This window comes from Ambystoma mexicanum, chromosome 8 (genome assembly GCF_040938575.1).
Source record: "Ambystoma mexicanum isolate Mex_15411 chromosome 8, UKY_AmexF1_1, whole genome shotgun sequence".
NCBI classification, from domain to species: Eukaryota; Metazoa; Chordata; class Amphibia; order Caudata; family Ambystomatidae; genus Ambystoma; species Ambystoma mexicanum.
In genome coordinates this window covers 667,393,455-667,412,905 of record NC_090929.1, presented here as the reverse complement: position 1 = coordinate 667,412,905, position 19,451 = coordinate 667,393,455, and the positions used below count along the sequence as shown (strand labels likewise).

At 45.4% G+C, this 19,451-nt stretch overlaps 1 protein-coding gene across 1 annotated transcript in view; it reads left to right on the top strand.

The window, feature by feature from the left end:
* DNAJC16 (DnaJ heat shock protein family (Hsp40) member C16) overlaps window positions 1–19,451 on the top strand; it is a 1,127,735-nt gene that overhangs the window by 274,744 nt on the left and 833,540 nt on the right. The window contains exon 5 of the mRNA XM_069610457.1: window positions 18,524–18,708. Within this exon, the coding sequence (XP_069466558.1) occupies window positions 18,524–18,708 (185 nt within the window). The remainder of the gene's footprint in view (window positions 1–18,523; window positions 18,709–19,451) is intronic.

Here is a 19,451-nt window from a genome sequence, read left to right as displayed (position 1 = left end):
GACTGGAAACCAGTGAGCGGAAAAGAGAAACCTTCAAAGTGCTTCAAGGGAGCCCGCTGCCCTCCTGTGTGAACGACATAGGCAGGAGCAGAGGAGGCGTTGGCAATGACCTTGACTGCTACGAGAAAAGCATTGAAGATTGAAGCCCAATTAACACGACCAGTGAGTTATCGAAGGCAAACCAAAGCCTGGTTTGTGTTAAGAGCAAAAGAGAAAGGTGTAACCAGAGTTTTTAAGGTTGCGTGTATGTCTATAAAATGTGTAATGAAGAGAACAATTATTGGTCCTGTGAAGCAGAATTGCACATTCAAAGGTCTCTATGAAATGTTCTGAGTAATGGAAAGCGGGAAACGAAGGTGATAAAGTGGCCACGATCCCGAATGAGAGTTTAAGTGAAAAACAATCTGTATGAACTTTGAAAACCACCAAGAGGGCAACAGTAAAGAGTACATGAACTTTGAAAGAGGGCAAAAGTAAACTACAAGTACCAAGCAGCATTGGTGTTGTGACGATTGTTGATCGGCAAATTGTTGAAATTAGGTCGAAGTGGTCATGCAGAAGTCTATGTAAAATCCTTGCAGTTCCGAAATTCTTTGACAGTAAAAAGAGAAGGAATGAACGTGGGGACGGGGACCCCCCCCCCCCACAAAGAGAAAGACAGAGGAAAGCCTTTGCTGAACTGTGATGAAGTGAAGAGTTGAAGGTGAAGAGAAGCAGGCCAGACCCCGGCGGAGGGAAGCCTGTGGTAAATAGTGACAAAGTGAAAGCCAAGAACAGAACTATGTATTTGTGGTAAGGTAGATGACGCCTAAAGAATTGATTAGACTGTCAAAAGCTTGAAGCTCAAACCTAAAGTATTGAATTGTACCAGCAAGCCAGAGTGTGCAAGACTGATAGAATTGTACCATTCAAGATAAACCTATACAGATACATCTGGGTACGCTGCCACCCTAACCTTCAAACATCCTAAAACCCAGGATAACTCCCGGATGGGCCAGAGGTCAACTCAAAAATTGACAGTCTGAATTGACCCATTTGCCCACTGAACCAATACCACCCAGAAAAACACAAAGAAACCTATACAGCAGAAGCAGCGGGCCACTGTCCCCACGGCCCATGCACAGCTCCGAGGTACAATACAGCTATGAGTCCTCGGAACGCTATGCAAGATTTGTTCCTAGTCTTAGCCATGTTGGCTTGGACCATTTGTTTCGGCCCAGTTGGCCAGGGGTGGAGTCCGACGTATGATCCTGGCCCCTCCCCCAGTTACCGCTTGGTTCTCCTGTTGGGGAACCAAGCTAAAAATTTCACACGCAGAGTGGAAGGTCCTTGTAACCATTTTACATGTTGCCTGACACAGACCGACCCCGCTCCCCCCCTACACCTGATAACAGCCACTCCTCCCATCCCAGACCACCTCACGCTGAAATTCCTCTCCTTAAATGTCAACGGTTTGAACTCTCCCGCTAAGCGCAGATCAGTTCTGCAAAGACTCCTAGAGGAAAATGCAGCAGCAATTATGCTCCAAGAAACTCACCTGTTACCAACCGACACACGGCGCCTTCACTCAACATACTTCCCAAAACAATTCTTTGCCACCAACGGCACCAAAAAAGGAGGTACAGCAATCCTGTTCAAGAAAGGGCTAAACCCCCAGACCCTGGACACGAAACAGTGCCCTGACAGCCGTTTCATAGCAATAAAGTGCCTGCTTCTGGGACAATTCTATTCATTTGTAGCAGTATATGCCCCAAACACGGGCCAAGCAGCGTTCTATGAAACCTTGAGTTCCACACACTCCTCCTTCCTGGAGGGCCAGATAGTGATAGGGGGGGGGATTTCAACAGGGTCCCAGACCCAACTCTAGACAAATCCCACCCGCCTGCCGCATGGGATTTTGCTCTGGCATTAGCTCTCTTACAGTTATTTAGATCCCTTGAGATGGCAGAATCATGGCGAGTACTCCACCCCTCAGAAAGAGATTTCTCCTTCTAGTCTTATGTGCATAGATCTCTCTCCAGAATAGACCTCCTCCTGACCTCACCCCGACTGCTGGCATTCACCAACAAAGTAAACATAGGATCCCAAATAATTTCGGACCACGTGCCAGTATCCATGGAGATTCGGGCGCAAGACCCTGCCCCAGCGGCTCGACGCAGATGGGCACTATACGACCCAATGCTCAATGAGATGCCACTACGGGATTCCATAGCTACAGCAATCAAACGCTTCTTTGACGAAAACCCCAGCGAAGACCCTTCCCCTGCCAACACCTGGAACGCTATGAAGGCAATAATCTGGGGGAGCTGATCGCCCGGGGGGGGGGGGGTCGCCTTCCATAAGAACAGGAAGCAAGCACGTCTAATTCTCGAAGAAGACCTCCGAAAAGCTGAAGAATCCCAAAAGGAGAGAGGCTGGTTTGCTCAAACTCAGCGTGCAATCCGCATAGCAAGTAAGAAGATCGAAGCACACTACGTGGAACACACAGCCCACTCCTTCACAAAGGCCAAGCAGTTTTATTATGTAAAGAGCAACAAAGGAAGTAAACTCTTAGTGGCCAAACTTGCAAAGACCAGAAGGAGGAACACGATCATAGGCTTACAAGATCCACAAGGCAAACTACACTACGCTGAACAAGACAAAAAACGTTTAACAGCAGACCACCTATCGCGGGTGATGTCCGCCCCACCACGGGACCCGGCAGAACAGAAAGAATACTTACGGAAGGCAAACCTCCCCCAGCTGCGAGATGCAGCCCGAGACATCCTATATGCGCCTATCACAGGTGATGAAGTGGACGAAGTCATAAAATCCCTCAGACCTAGAGCCCCGGGCCCTCATGGCTAATCCATCCAGATTTTACAAGATCTTTAAACCACAATTGCTCGCTCCACTAGTGGGCCTTTTTAACTCCTTTAGGGTCACAGGTAACATAACCCCTTCTATGCAGGAATCAATCACCGTCCTCTGCCTAGGCTAGGAGAGGACCCAAGAAACCCTGCGTCATACAGGCCAATTGCACTCCTGAACATCGATGCCAACCTTTACTCTAAAATACTGGCAACACGCCTGTCTCGGGTGTTACCTGACATAATCCATCCCGACAAAACAGGTTTCATCATAAACAGATCCACAAACGACACCATCCGTAGGGCACTGAATTTGGTGGATCTAACCTTCCAAAACTCCCAAAAACTGGTCCTCATGGCTCTCGACGCAACTAAAGCGTTCGACAAAGTAGACTGGTCCTTCATGAAACTCACCATGGAATCCTTTGGATTTGGGCCAGAGTTTAGAACAATGATCCTAGCCAATTACCAAGCACCGAAAACCCTCCTTAGAATCAATGGCTCCCTCTCCACCCCAATCTCCCTGACCTGTGGCACTAGACAGGGCTGCCCTCTATCCCCTCTTGTTTGCATTGATCATGGAAGCTTTCGCTCAGCGGGTCAGCCTAAACAACCTCATCAAGGGCCCCTGTGTTGGCCCCTCCCCACACAAAATTGCGCTGTATGCGGACAACGTCCTTTTGACCATCTCTGAGCCCCACTCCTCGCTGCCACACGCCCTGGCGGAAATGGGAAGCTATGGTAGAGTAACCGGATTCTCGATCAATTTTAACAAATCAACAGCCTTGGGGATAGGCTTAACTTTGGCAGACAAGAAGACCCTTGCTGCAATGTGTCCAATCCAATGGAAAACAAAGGCGATCGCCTATCTGGGAGTCCAAATCCCGAATGACGCAAAGATGGTCTACCAAGCAAACTTCCCCTGCTCTTTAAAGAACTGGAAGCCGACCTAAAGCGCTGGACTTCTCAAGTAATATCACTGATGGGCCGAATTACCGCCTGGAAAATGAATCTGCTCCCCAGATTCCTATACGCTTGCTCAACACTCCCAATCATGATTCCGTCACCCGTCCTTCGCGGCCTGCAGAGAAAAATGCTACAGTTCATCTGGAGGGGGAAGAAAGCCCGGATCCCTAGGGGAACAATGCTATGCAGTGCAAGACTTGGCGTCCTGGAGGTCCCGGACCTTAAAAAATACCAATTGGCGGTGCAACTAGCATGCACACAAGCATGGCAGTCCCTCACGAACCGATCCAGATGGGTTGAACTGGAACAATCGCGCCTTCCTCTCCCCTTACGTTTCCTCCCACACATTCCACCACTGATGCGGAAGCGATGGCAAGGCGGCCTCTTGTCCACCAAACATACAGTGAACACCTGGGACAGAGCCCTGAAACAGAAAGGGATCCCAAGAGGACTAAGCCCCTCCTCACCAATATTCCTGAATCCAGCCTTCTCACCCGGAGCACACCCACAAAACTTTAAAAACTGGATCGAGGGGGGGCCTAGAAGCACTAGGAGAGCTCTTCGAAGACGGATTACCCCGCACCTTCGAACAATGCAAAGAATCCTTTCAGCTTCAAGAGAGCGACAGATTCACCTATATTCAGCTGTGGCACTGGTGCTCCCACCCGCCAACCCGCCAAGCGGGGACCCGAGCCCCCACAGCCTTGGAACTAACGCTCAAAGATCCCCCCCGGGGCAAAATATCGACTCTGTACAGACGCTTCCAAACTGATTTCCTAGCCTCAAGAACCAGATCTATGGCACAATGGGAAGCAGACCTGGGCCACCCAATCGAGGACCAAGCCTGGGTGGACATCTGGACGCGCACACATTCTGCATCGACATGCATCACTAACAGAGAATGCTCCTACAAGATCCTACTACGCAGGTACTATCCCCCCTTGAGACCATCACATGAACCAAACCCTCGATCCAACCTGCTGGAGAAGCTGTGGCCAAGTGGGATCCTTTTTTCATATGTAGTGGACCTGCCCTAAGGTCCAAAACTTTTGGAAACAATGTCTAACAGTCATCAGAGAGATCACCCAAACAACATTGCCTCTGGAGCCTGAACCTATCCTCCTGGGGTCTCCCGTCCCAGGAGTCTTCCCCCGATCAGGAGCTAGAGCCAAGCTACTATCCCAGTGCCTCCTAGCGGGTAGAATAGTGGTTGCCCGCACATGGTAATCTGTTGAGGGCCCGCTCATGCCCCTTTGGTGGACGAAAATATGGGATGTGCTGATAGTGGTGAAGGTAACGGCAGCCAGAGCGGGCCGGCTCCATCGCTTTCAAAACATTTGGGGACCAATAATCGAGTATGATCAGGAATTCCCGGCCCTGACCTTTAAACCGCAACTGGTCAGAAGGATCCTCTATAGCTGACTCATGTCCTAAGAGTCGGGGGAGGGAACAGAGAACTGTGACACCTAGTCGGGATAACTAACGGTGAGGGGGGCGGTGCGGGACAGAGGGGAAATGATTTGACAATAAGGTTGTACATGTTTTGACTCAATATGTATTGTTACCGCTCTGCCTGTTTAAAAAATAAACTTATTAAAAAAAAAAAAATTGTACCATTCACCTATCCTTTTTAAGAAACGCTTGAGATCCTGTGCTTACCTAAGCCATTATGTCATTTCTTTTAAGACACTGATTTTCATTTTTGTATTCCCTTTACACATTTGTCATTTGAGAAGGAGGGCAAGGTTAGGTTTCTCTTAGTATAGGCCTATTTATTTTGACTAGACTGACTAGGACAGTTATTGTTTATTTTATGGTTGAGACTACTCCCGTTTTAGAGTTGGAGCTAGTTAGGAGTTTCACCAACCCCAGTAAACTACAAAATAGAGGTTTTCGAAACTTGCATCTATTGTGTCTGTGTCTAATATTGATCCATGCCTTCCTTACAATATTTATTAGGCGCTTATACAGAAGAGTGTTTTAAAGCGCCAAAAAGGAACACCACAATTAGAGATACCCTCTAGCATTCAAAGCGACAGTTTTATGTTAAAATTAACTGTCTCTTTGTGTTGCTTGATTTCTCAGACAATGTTGGTAGAATTAATTTCATAAAATGCATAAATACAAAGCATAACATTTACTTTACAGAGAACACTCTGCTCCATGTAATAAGTGTCAGTGCATAACCCTCTAACAATCCTATCATACCCACACTCTCCACTCTCATACCACATATCTCCAAAACATTCTTGAAACCATTAATCACTGTGACCTGATAAAAGTTCTGCTGCAGTTCGAGTCCCAAATGGGACCTGGTGTGTCACGATCTTACACAAGTGTCGACACCTATCAGTTCAAATTCAACCTGCATTGCTATTAATTACCTATCGTCACGTTATCTATAATAGTAACACTTGTCAAAAACCAAGGGAGTTAAATGAACCAACATTCATTTATTGTGTCGTATCGACTCTAGTTTCGGCTGTCGTGGTCCCATACTTTGCAGTGTACCAGCCTCTTCAGGACAAGATGGTTTATATGTTGACAGGGTAGCATCATTGTTTCTACAAATGAACATTTTAACAAAAAAACATAAATGCATAACACTTAATTTGTATGTGTCACATTAAAGTGATGACAACACCATTCACGAACCACTGAGGTTCGAGTGTACATATGTTGAAACGGACTGTGACCAGTCAAGCCCCCTTAGCTGCAGTGAGAGGAGCATACTTGACCAGGAAGCGGCCCCCAGACAGAGAAAAAACACCCCCACTCTAAGCAAACAAGGGGCAAACAAGCGCAAACTGATGCTTACCCATTTAGATTAGTTTTCAAATGCGAGCAAACGCAAATGTAGTGTTCGACGCTTGAAGCAATTGGGATGGATAATAAGGGAACATATAGAGCGAGGTACTGCTCAGTTCCCCTCCATTCAGTGTTGTGCATAGCACAAAACTACCCAACTGGAAAGAGTGGAACTTTCCTCTGATTCTATGCGATTAATAAAGCAGGCATTGACTTCCACGTTATGCGCAAAGCTGTGGTGTACATACAGTCGCCTTGCAAATTAACGCCGGCCTCTGGAGCGCTGTGAATCAGGTCAAAACACTGCTTATTAGCCGAATAAGGCATCAAAAACAATCGGGATCAAAAAGTAAATCTGCCAGATCTCATGGAATTACTTACATTGACGGCGAACTCACTCATTCATCCACCAACTGACCTAGATTCCATCGACTGAAGATCGGGCCGGAAGTGACCTCTTTAGAAGGAACTAAATCTCGCCTAAAGGATGCGGAACACAGAGCAGCGATCTTGAACATACTGTACCACTGGCCACTGGATTGTTTAACACAAAATGGGCCACAAGTGACACGTCCGATTTGAGTGTTGCCTTGAAGCTAACTAAATTTAAATTTCAGGGTCACTGTATTAAAGGGCTCAAGAGGCAAGACCCATGTTGTTAAAGAAAAACCCAAGGTACAAAGCGGAAAGTATCCAGTTGTAAATGTGGTGGCATTTTGCATTCAATGTGGTTGCTGGTCGAACTGCGGGTACGGTAGATTTGGTTGCTTCTAGTCTTTCGACTGGGACGTTCATGTATTTCTTTCCACTGTCTGGTCATGGTCAATGTTTTTTTTTTTTTTAATAAGGTCCTGCCAGGGTGTTGTCTATATGAATATTGTGAATGAGATAAACGGTCTCCCCAGGGGAGGTGTTATGTTTTCATTACATAAAATCCCAACCATAGTGTTCAGCCCTGCGGGTGGGACCCTTAATTAACCATCTGTTTGAGGTGTAATGCAGCAAGGTTTGCTGCCAGTGACTTGTTGCAATAGTCTTCTTTCTCAAGCGAAATGTTGAAATCTCCAAGTATAGTTGGGAGTTGGCTATCTACGGGTAGGAAGACAACCTTGCTGCTGTCAGCAAAGTGAGGGCTCTAGGAGCGAGGTCTGTAGATTAAGAAAAAGCTTTGTAGATTAAGAAAAAGCTTTGTGTAGCTGTGGGGGAGAGAGAGCAGGTCACAGCAAGTGATTTGCAGTCTGGGATTGTGTCAATGTAGAGTGTTGATACTGGGAACGAGTCTCTGTGCACCAGAGCCTGTCACTTCCTCTCCTATTACGATTAGCACAGAAAATGCTGAAGGTTAATGGGGGTACTCTCATGCTTAAGCGCAGACTGATCATCTGAGAGCCAAGTTCCTGTGATGAAGAGTAAGTCTAGTGGGTCATTCAGAGAGCAGGTAAAAAAATGTTGAGTAGTGCTTGGAGACAGAATCTAAATTAATCAAGAGGCCTCTGGTGCCCATCATGTATTGGGCTTGGGCCAGTGCTGTTGGCCTCTTCAAGGTGTTTCATTAGTTTCCCAGGGCTCCACAATGGGGCTTTCTGATTAAAAGAGGCAGAGCAGGTTCTTCTTGGGGTCTGACACATCTTAGTTCCTGCTGCATGGTTGTGATGGATGGTGCTGGTTGTCTACTGATGAATGGAGTAACAGGTATTGTTTCTTAGGGGTCTCGTTTTATGGTTGGTTAAATGGCTGTCGGAGTAAATGCAGGAAGGATGTTGGGTCGTTGGCAAGTCCTGTTTCTTATCAAGTGTGGGTCGTAGTAATGTGGCTTAGCTGGATGTTTCAGGAGGCATCGGGAGATAAAAAATACTTTAATGGTCTCTTGAGAGAAGTTACTGGGAAGCCTGTAGTCTCGAGATGCATGATTGGAAGGGATAGGGAGAGCTGCTTCCAATTCTCTCCTTGTTCGTTCTTCTTTTCTGATTCTGCTATATTTGCTATTCTAGGCATCCTCTCACCCTGCACTTGACTATCAGGAGGAGGGGGTGATAAGGTAGGGAGAGATGGGAAGGGTGATTTTTACCTTTTGGATTTTATTTGGGCCTGTATTTTCATTTGTGGTTTGTTTAAGGCTTTCCTTATCCCTCTGTGATGATGGTTAATTGGGAAATTATGGAACTGTTAGTTTGTAATGGGCTAATTGGCTTGTAGACTATACAGATTAGATGATTTTCCAGCGGTCATGCTATGGAAAGTGTTTATCAGTGTATGCTGTTGTGATTATGATTCTAGAATTTGTGGAGGAGTTTGTGTCTGATACTGTGTGTGAGGAATAGGTATAATAGGTATTTTGTTTTAACTTGGTGCTAGTTGTTGTGGGTTCAATCATTTATGCGTTGGCAGTGCAGTTGAAATACCACGACCTGCACAGTTATGGGGATAGTACAGTGATAGTACTCGTGTTTCCAGCATCAGGTGCAGCAACATCAAGTGGATACCGCACTTTGGTGGTTCCACCATCATAGAAGACCTGGCGAGGGACATACTTTCTAACATGGATGCCCCGCGTGGCACTGCCATCAGCTGTTGTGTGCTGGGTCCAGCCCCACGCTGATTGACTGGCCCATGCACTTCCTTGTGAAGGGGGAAGGAGCTGGCAGGCCATCGCCGGCCCCCCTCAAAGGGCTTCGTCTAAGGGCCAGGTCCCTCTGTCTGGCCATGTCTGGGCCTGAAGGAGCCTAAGGGTGCCTCTCTACTGGCCTCGCCTCTTCCTTCTCAGACCCTCTGTACTACACTGGCCACCCACTTTACCTCTAAACCTCAGGACATTCTGACCTCTCTTCCTCCACCTCCTCCACTCCCCTCCCTGACCTCTTGCCTCCCTTGGCCTCTTCCCCACCCACTCTCTCCTCCTCTCCTATCGCAACATATGAGGTTACTAGAGTAGTCCACTCTCTGAAGGCCTCATCCAAACAGGTATCTCCCGGTTCGTCCTGAAAACCATCAAGGACAATATCTACTCCGTCGCACCGGCTCTTGCTGACTTCTGCAACTACTCTCTAGCCTCCGCCTCTTTCCTCTCTCAAGCACTCCCTTGTGCACCTGCTTCTAAAAAAGCCCTCTGCTGGGCACTCGTGTCGCGCCAACTACTGCCCTGTCTCTACTACTCCTTTCCTTGGGAAACTCCTGGAGAAGTCAATTTTCCTTCAAATGACCCAACACACTGAGCTTGTTGGTTGTTTACATGGATTGGATTACTGTCAATTGATAGAAATTGTTTTACCTACTGGAGAATTGACCAAATAGTTTTTGTTCTATTTTGGGTTTTTTAATAATGCGGGGGATAGCCCCCCTCGCCTCACTTAACCTATTACCCCAACCCACATCTATTTATAATAAAAAATGTACCAAAATACCTAATTAATTCGACCTGAAAGATGCAGTCAATTGAGTAAGTCAATTTGGTATTCGATCAATTTGGGTAATACCGGTCACATGACCATCAGTCTGGAATCCGAGCATCCAGAGGCACGGAAACTGCTCTCCTGTACACCCGTGAAGAATTGCTTGCAAATCTTGACTCTAACTCTCCCGCTGTTCTCATTCTCTTTGACCTTTCTTCCGCCTTTGACTTGGTCAACCACTCTATCCTCATAAATCGGCTGCAAGATACCCTTGGTATCTCAGACTGGGCACTGGATTAGTTGACTTCCTTCCTCACTGACCACCCCTCCCAGGTGATCCTGGGTTCTTTCTCCACCACTCACAACTTGTGGTGTTCCCCAGGGCTCTATCCTCTTGCCTCTTCAACATCTACCGTGCTCCTCTTGCTCACCTGATCTCTGCCTTCTCTCCTTCCAGTGTTAACTAGATGACACTTGACTCTTCTTCAAGCTCCCCTCCTCCTCTTCCTCCTCTATCATCCCTGGCTGCCTGTCTACTATCCAGTCATGTGCACTTCCAAAGATCTGTGTTTATGCCAGTAAGACAGAGAATCTTCCTATTGGAGCACCTGTTCCCCGCCTCCTCCCTGCACTCTGGCCACCTTGTATAGGCTCTCCTCCTCCCCCCTCCACTGAAGCCAGAAACCTTGGGCTCACCTTCATCCCCCTCTCGCTCGCCTTCACTCCTCACATCCTGGACCTTGCCAAGAAGGCCCACTTTCAACTTTACCACCTCAGAGGCATTCTTGCTTTCCTCACCTTTCCCCAGAAGCTCAATGTCTCTGGAGCCCTGGTCTTCTCCCGGCTGGACTACTGCAACAGTCTCTTCCTTAAACATATCCCTTTCTTCCCTCTGTCCTCAACTAATCCAGAATAGGGCTGCAAGACTTATCCTTGGCCTCAAGCCCAGGGACCGTATCTCTCCAGCCCAATATATCTCCACTGGATTCCATTTGCTGCAAGGATCAAATTCAAGACCCTCTGCATCATCCAGAGCCTGGGACAGCACTATCTGAAGCTAATTACTCTCGCTCAAGATCCCTTCGATCTTCTTGCTCCAACTCTTTGCTGGTAAAACGCTTCTCCGAGCAGAGAGCTGGGGCAGATCTCATCCTCTGCTGGCTCCCTCCTCTAAAACAGCCTCCCTCTCTCTCGCCGCCTTGAATCAGTTCTCCTCTGGTTCCGCAAACAACTCTAGTCTTTTCTCCTCTCCTCCTCCTTCCCTCCCGTGCTAACCATCCCCACAGTCACTGAGATTGGCGGCCTGGTCCCTCAAGAGTCCAGTAGGGTCCTCGCCATCTGCCAAATCACCACCAGCATCTCCCCTCCTCCCCCATCCACTGGCCATGGGCCTACACATGCCTGGGTGTTTGTCTCAAACCTGCACATACCTGGTAGGTGTTTAACCCCCCCCCACACCCCCTTTACTTGGGTCATCTCTGCCCTTGCTCTTAACTGTTGGCTCTGTAGCTGCCACCTTTGGCACTTCCGCCCTTCAGCACCTACCCTTTGTCCCGTCCTCTTTCTATGCACTTGCACGCTCCGAATGTTGCAAGGCCTAGTAGGGCCACTCTTGTTTTATGATTTAGTCTTTATCATTTGTATTGATTATTTGTCCCCTTGCTCCCTTTCCCTTTTGCTTTGAAACACTGTCTTGTTGTGAAAGTGTTTTATAAATGCACACTAACTAAAACATACAAAAATAAGGTTTGTAGGTGATTGGTATGCAAAGCCTGAATGGGTTTGGTACACAGGCACAACTAAACGTAAACTAGTTACGTAGGCAGTAGTAATAAGTCTACAGTTATTGTGGACACAAACACTGATTGTACCTTCCTAATTGCTAGGGATGCAGGCACATAATGGAGCTATGCAGTAGTCTGCAGGTGTAGAAGGGAGTTAACCTATCATGCAGATATGAGCAAAGCACTATGAGAAAGCTCCTAATGTGTTTTTTTTTATACATGTAAGTACAAATAATCAAGACTAGCTGTGTGCTAGGTGTTCATGTATTGATATTAAGTTAAACAGTTGTTAGGGAAGCCTGTATCCATACAATTGAGTTAATCTAGCTATGTGCTAGGTTGCAGGCAAAACAGTGAGCCATCTATGCAGTAGTGGCCAAATGTATATTTATTTTATAAAAAGCCATAAAAGCATGGGGCCAACAGTTTTCCAACCTATCTCGGCTTTGTGCGTATGTGCACACCAATAATCAGTGGCAGTGTGCTTGGAATGCACACCATTACGAAGAGTGCAATTCAATTAGGTCTTGGGTCTGACGCTTTTTCTGACTGGTTTTTATATTTCTAAAAAAGTTACTTTTAAAATTGTAGGTATTACTTCAGCACAATTGTTGATAAATCTATTTTTGTAATAGTTTGTGTGGATGTTCCTTAGTATTTTTAGTGTTTACTCTACCATTTTAACCACTTCTCCTTTGAAAGATTTTGCTTTGACTGCTCGGACGTACAAATACTTGGACAGTTCGGATAACCCAGAGGAATTGCCCTCTAAGTGAAGTAGCTTGTAAAGCATGAATTATTTTTCTAAAATTGATTAGCAGTGTTTGCTAATTACATTTTTTGTTGATTAGCAAACAAACTTATCCTTAGCATTGTTTGTACAATTGTTTTTAATGTCACCAGAATGTATTTGGATGCTCGACTTACAAAGATCAACAATACATCATTTTTGCATACTTTTGAAATAACTCACTAGTTGGTGAATGTTACAAGAAAGTCAGAGCTGGAGACTATGGTGTTTCATCAGACAGAGTAATTTGAAACTTCAGATGTATGAAATGGGCCTTGCCTGTAATTGATATCAACTTGATTTAATATAGCGATGAATATTGCTTTCATGAGCGGGCAGGCAGGGATGGTAACAGCCTCAGCTAATTAGGCCAGAGTGCAGCACTACCAGCACAGCTCGCCCCAAAATCGCTATTTATCACTATTAGCATCCAGGTCACCAACCAGGGTGCTGATACTTTATTTTTAAGGGAAGCAGGCATAGCTTGATTTACTTGTACTTACTTTCTTTCCTTTTAAAAACAAACTACAAAGAAATATGGCCATAATTGGAAATAACTATTTACAGAACCGGGAGGCAAGCTGGGAGGTGTGGTACTGTCCCATCTGATCACTGCTGTTTCACCACAATTGTTGAAACGGACGTTTTGCTGCATTTCTTTAGGGGGGAAGGGTGCTTTAAAAATTGATTTTTGGGCAACTAGTGTAAGGGAGAGGTAGGGTGCTATGTATGAGGGTACCTAATCCACATAGAAAAAGCCATGACATGTTGCAAAAACACAAGTACAATCAACTGTCCCTCATCTGGGAGGAACACATGTGTATTCATTGCTTAAGAGCAAAGATACATTTAGAGATTAAGTAATGGCATTGTAGTGGATCGCATAGCAGACTGACAACAGGACAAACTAGGTAAAAACAAAGTTGCCCTTTGTTCACTGTCCCTTTTTAAGGGTAACTGGTTTAAAGCAACAATTGGTGATAGAATGTCGAGGACTTTCAAATCTGCTCCTAGGTTGAGCACCAGTTGCACAGATGCATTATAAGCAGCAGATCCCAGGACTAGGTTTTCCAGTAAAAGCATTTAGCTGTGCGATAATGTACATTTTCAAGTGTTCACTAATGCTTGTCAATGTGATGCCCTAAATCGGAATATCTTTAAACTATCATTTAGCTGTTCGATAATGTACATTTTCAAGTGTTCACTGATGCTTGTCAATGTGATGCCCTAAATCGGAATATCTTTAAACTGCAGGGGTGCGAAAAAGTGATTTATTTATTTTTTTGATTTTTGATTGGAGGAAATGGTCAGGGGCGGCTCACATGGTCGGTCGGACTGGAGCATACAACTGTCTCGGGCACCAATGAAATAATGGCCCGCAGTTGCAAATGGATATTCATTCCTTTTAGTCAGACTGTTTGAATAGTACCCAAGGGGATGTTTTTTTGTGAAAATGTAATCAAATTGTAATATTTAAAGATTATTTATTCAGCAACAATGGTCAAAATTACTAGCTGCATAGTGAAGTAATGCATCAAACTGCCCCACATTGGCCGAAAAAGTGGCCCATTTTGACTGGCCCCCACTAGCATTTTCCATTTTTGGTACGGGCATTGCCCTTTGGCCAATCTGAGCCTGGCGGCGCATCCATAATGAGCGAGGGGGTGTCCACCCAGTGGCCCCCTTTCCCATTATGGAGGAGCAGAGGAGCCAGCCTAGTGAAACACTGAGCACTCCCTCCGCTGCTTTTTCCAGCTAAGGGGAGTGCTCCTGGGCTGGCTGAACTGTCAAAGGGAAGCATCATTTCCTTTTGACAGTTTCAAAGCGAAACACGGTTTACCTTTGACAGTTCAGTCCCCCAGCTGCTAATGCTCACTGAGCCATGCAAGACTGGGGGCGTTTTGCTTCGCCAGCCTTGCATAGCTCATTGGAAATGCTGGCTGCGACACTGCATGTATGTATGTGCGAGCGGGAGCTACTGTGCCTCCTCGCACATACGGACAGAGCAACCTTGAGCAGGGCATTTCAGCGCACACGCGAAGGCTCCTGCAGAAGTTACATTGTTCCTTTCTTTTTTATTTAAATGTGTATGGATGCGTGTATGCTTGTGATATGAGTGAGTGTATTGTGATGGGTGCTTGTGTGAATGATGATGATTGCTGTGTGGATGTATTGTGTGTTTGTTTTGGTCCATTGAGCTGATTTTGGCGAGTGAGGGGGGAGACTGGGAAGGAGGGTTGTACAACAAAGGCATTTAAAAATTCCTTAGCACAATCCACCTACCCATCTGCCAAAATCGGCTCTCCTTCTGAGGCGCTGTGGAGCCCATGGGACAGGGATGGTATTTTTTTTTTTTACTGGATATCTATCATAGATGTTCAGTAAAAAATATCATGCCTGCCCCCTGGGCCCCCAGCTCCAATTGCAAACTGTTTGGCTTTTGACCCTTTTTGTGTGTAAAAGTATGCGCTAAAATGCATCATTTTAACCTATTATTTTACAAAAATTCACGGGAGAGGGGGGTGGCCCGAACTCCCCATGATTAGTTTGGGCTCCCTCGCTCCGCTCGGCCCCTATGGCATATCTGATGGAAATACTTATGCCCCTCCACTTAATGTACCACCCACCATTGGCCCTGGGACTGCTGGGAGCATGGTAGGGGAGCCGAGGGACTTTGCTGGGAGCGCGATGGGCGGGAGCCATGGGATAGTGGTGGGAGCAGGGTATGGATGGTCCAGGGTCCGTGGTGGTGTGGGTAGGGGAGAGCACCAGGACTGGGTTAGGAGTGGTATGAGGGAGTCTAAAGACTGTGATGGGAGCAGGTGGGGTAGTCCAGGGACATACTGGGAGTAGGGGCAGTGACGGCATGCGATAGTTAATAGCCATTTGTACTTACTGTCCATTTGGCATTTTTTGGGCGGGGGGGGCGGCCTGGCTACATTTTGCTCAGGTGTGGCCCAGGCCTAAAAAGTTTGAAGACCACTGCCCTATATATAGTTAACAATGTGAGATTTAGATACACTAACCTAAACTGAACTTAATTTTAAAACCTGGAGATAATGCAGTGTTTTATAGTAGCCATACGTTATGCATTGTGTTAGGAATGGAGCTGCAGGTCTGACTTTAAAAAAAAAAAAGATGTTAATGCATACTGGTCCCTGCAGAACAGAATATAGTTGGTTTAATCAAAGTATCATCCTGGCTTCTGCTGGTTTGTAATTATTTGAAAAAGAAACCACTTTTTCTGGTCACACACCCCAGGTCCTTGGTACATTTAAGTGTTGAAAAGATCATTACCACTGCACTCTAGTAGCCCTTTTGAATTGTCAAAACAGTAAGTTTTTGGAGAGCCCTGATGACAAGAGATGAATGCCGGTTGAAGATGGCGATTTAAATCGCCTGCAATTTCAGTGTCAAAATGATTAGCAAACCTACTGAATCACATGGCAACTTGCAATGTGATGCTGCTTGTTTTATGACTAGGGTTGATATAATTCGGCCTTAGAAATATTCCAATAAAAGTCTCCTGAACAAGAATGGACTAGGAGTGTTGATGCAAGTAAAAGGAGGGTAGTGGATAAAACTATAGATGTATTTAATCAAGGACCCTGAGAGGAGCAGAAACCATAGCTATAGTGCTTTTCTTTTTGGCTGTGAAAAGATGGTGAATTTCCTGGGATGATGACAAACACCTAGGACCAAGGGGTAAAACCCCAGAGTCCCATCTGTTTGCCTGCAAAAATTGCTACTATTTCAACACATGTTGTTCAGATGGTAGACCCTAGCAACCTGTTAATACATTTTTCATAGCCACCTAGATTTCACACAAAAAAGCATTTGTTTTTAAAAATTTGGAGATGAATTCAAAAACATCGAATGCATTTCAGACCTATACAAGTTCTCCTTCAGGGACAACGTCCATCTCGTAAAAAACATCCTCCAAGTAATTCATGGAAGCAACTGCTCCCATCTCTGCTTGAAATCGCGGCTCTAGTGCAAAATCTGCTCCTAAATGTCAAGTAATAGCCGCGAGGCAGAAGGCGGCATGGTACTGCATTAAACTTCCAGGCATGGTCACTATGATACATGACTTGTTAAATGAAATTGCCTATTCTGCTTTTCCATTACACAGGAGAATGTTTTTTCTTTTATTTGTTTAACATACCATAATACTGATGGTGTTTGGGTAATATGCTGCAATGCCTCATTCGCAAGATACACCACACTGTAACGCGCGATGAGGGTAACATGTGGATGTGATTGGTGCATCATAGAAAGCGGTCTGTCTTAGGCTGGTTAAAACTATGTATAAAATACAGCTGCTCCGAGACCATGACCGTAGGCTCATATAGGACATAATGGCAAGCAGTTAATTCAAGGGCCTCATTTCCAGTTATTGCTGCGTGGCTTGGATTTAGAAAGTTATATTAGTGTGTAAGAATTTCATACTACAGAATATTAATGTCGCTTTTTAGACTTCGGTAGGTGGATTTTAAAGTGTAAGCTGTTGGGCAATCTCAGTTGTATTGAATGTTCTACTATGGGGAGCTAATGTTTCTCTTCTTGCTTGCCCTTGTATTACATCTCCAAGAGTTAAGACTGCAACTGCAAAATTCATGGTAAATATTCTGTGGTGGTGATCATGATGCTCTCAAAATTCCAGTTCACTAGCCCTTTGAAGATTTTCTTTAAGCCCTGCTTTCCAATGGCGAGTTACTGCTTTTCAATGTATTTAAAATATGTGAAAGATTACAAGATATTTTAACTAACCTTCCCACTGACCCTATTGTCTTTTTGTGAGCTACTTGAATATTTGAATTCAAAACTGCCGCACCAAGACATCCTTTTTACTTCAGAGGCTCAGAAATACTTAAGGTGCAGAGCTTCGTAACAATGGGTGATCTCTGTACATTTGTAGACCCTGTCAGGGTGTCAAAGAAGGATGCTGGCATTGTTTTGGTTATAAACTTTTATTTTTCGTATTGAAAACCTAACTATCCCCATCTCTGAGAGGTTTCCCTGCCTGGAACTAAAACTAAAGGAATTGTCAGAATTTCCGTCAAATTAATCTCCACCTTCTTGTGTCGCAACCTACTCCAATCCCTCACACTACAACTCAATGATACACTAACAGAGTGCCTTCTTCTGAGACTGGCTTCCTTTTCGTGCTTTTTGAACAGTGTCCAAAATAATGCTCTCTTAAAACAGAAATGCCAGGGGGAATGACTCCCCCTGGTTTATTGGTTTCACCCAGTCTTTATGCAATTTAACACCCGGGAGGATAACTCCTTCTCCTGGTGTAGATCTATGCAGTTTTCAATAAAACCAGGGGGAATGACTCCCTTCCCCTGGTGTCTCCAGCACAACCTTCAGCCCGGGGCCAAGAGAATACCTCCCTTCTCCTGATATCATGTGGTCCAGTTCACAACAAGGCTAGGGGGAATGACTCCCTTCCCCTGGTGTTGCTTGGCACAGTTGGTTCTCACTGTTTTCAGTTTTCCATACCATTTTCCACTCTCGCCGGTTGTTGGCAAAGTTTGAAATCTTGTTGGGGTCCCAGACCCTTCTCTAGAGGCCAATGGTTTTCTCATTACCACTAAGTTGAGGAAGATTTCCTTGGATGCTCTTTCTCACTGTTGGGTGTCCCTGACGCTTCTCTGGTGTCCTCTTTGCTAACGTTAAATGGTCCAGTACCATTATATTAGGTGTTATGAGTGTAACTGAATGGGGGATGGAGGACAAGTAAGTGATACTTCAGTGAGTTTACCTTGCTTTATAAGACTGGTTTCCCTGTACAAGTCTGTATGGTTAATATGTTTGGGTGTATAAACATAAATGTGTGGTGTTATTGAGGCGGTTTTGATAGTACACATATGTAGAATATCTGTTTCTGCCTGTAGGTGTTGGAATTTAACCTCCCTTTTTTTTCCTTCCAAGGTGTGGGGATTGGAGTTGTTCATGCTGGATATGAACGACGCCTGGCACATCATCTTGGAGCTCACAGTACTCCTTCAATCCTTGGAGTGATTAATGGGAAAATATCCTTCTTTCATAATGCTGTGATTCGTGATAATCTCCGCCATTTTGTGGAGAGCCTGCTTCCAAGCAACTTAATAGAGAAGGTAAATAATTTTGCTTTCAAAACCTGTTACCTAGATGTGCTCTTAGAGAATGAATGCAGATGAATCCGACTGTAAATCTGTAAATGTTTAAGTATGCAGGACATTAACAACCAATCTACCACTTAATCATATGTCATATAAAAAGTAATACATCATACAAGAACCTGCACGAGTGCCCACAGATTGCTGACTGCTTTGCTGCTGGTCCTCCTGTCTCTACTCTGCACCGCGCCTTTGATTTCAAATTGCTTGCAAAGTGAACTTCGGAATGTTGGCTCACTACTCTTCAACTTGGGACACCCTGAGGGTATAGAATATACCCATTTTGAATTTATCCTGACTTATTTGCTGTATTTAAAACACAACTTTCCCCTTTATTTTCATTTCTTGTGTAGGCCCGCCTGCTAGTTATGTGATTTCTTTAAATCCTGGTCAGTGCGCACCAGTGCGCGCGCAACTGCACGAGTGCCCTCAGAGTGCTGATTGCTGACCGCTGGTCAGCAATCCTCACTTTTATTCCCTTGTCATAGCCCTGCAACGCTGACTCGCTTCTTACCCCTGTTTGCGAGTTTCGTTCTGACTTGATTTCCCCTCTCTGCCTTTGAGTTCAACGGCGATGTATCGCCTTACATCAGGCATGCCTTAACCAACATTGGCTCAGAGGATCAATCAGGTAAGAGCCGACTGGCAAACTACGCTCCAACCTCTCTGCGCGCCTGCTCAACTCACCCCTCACTCAAGCT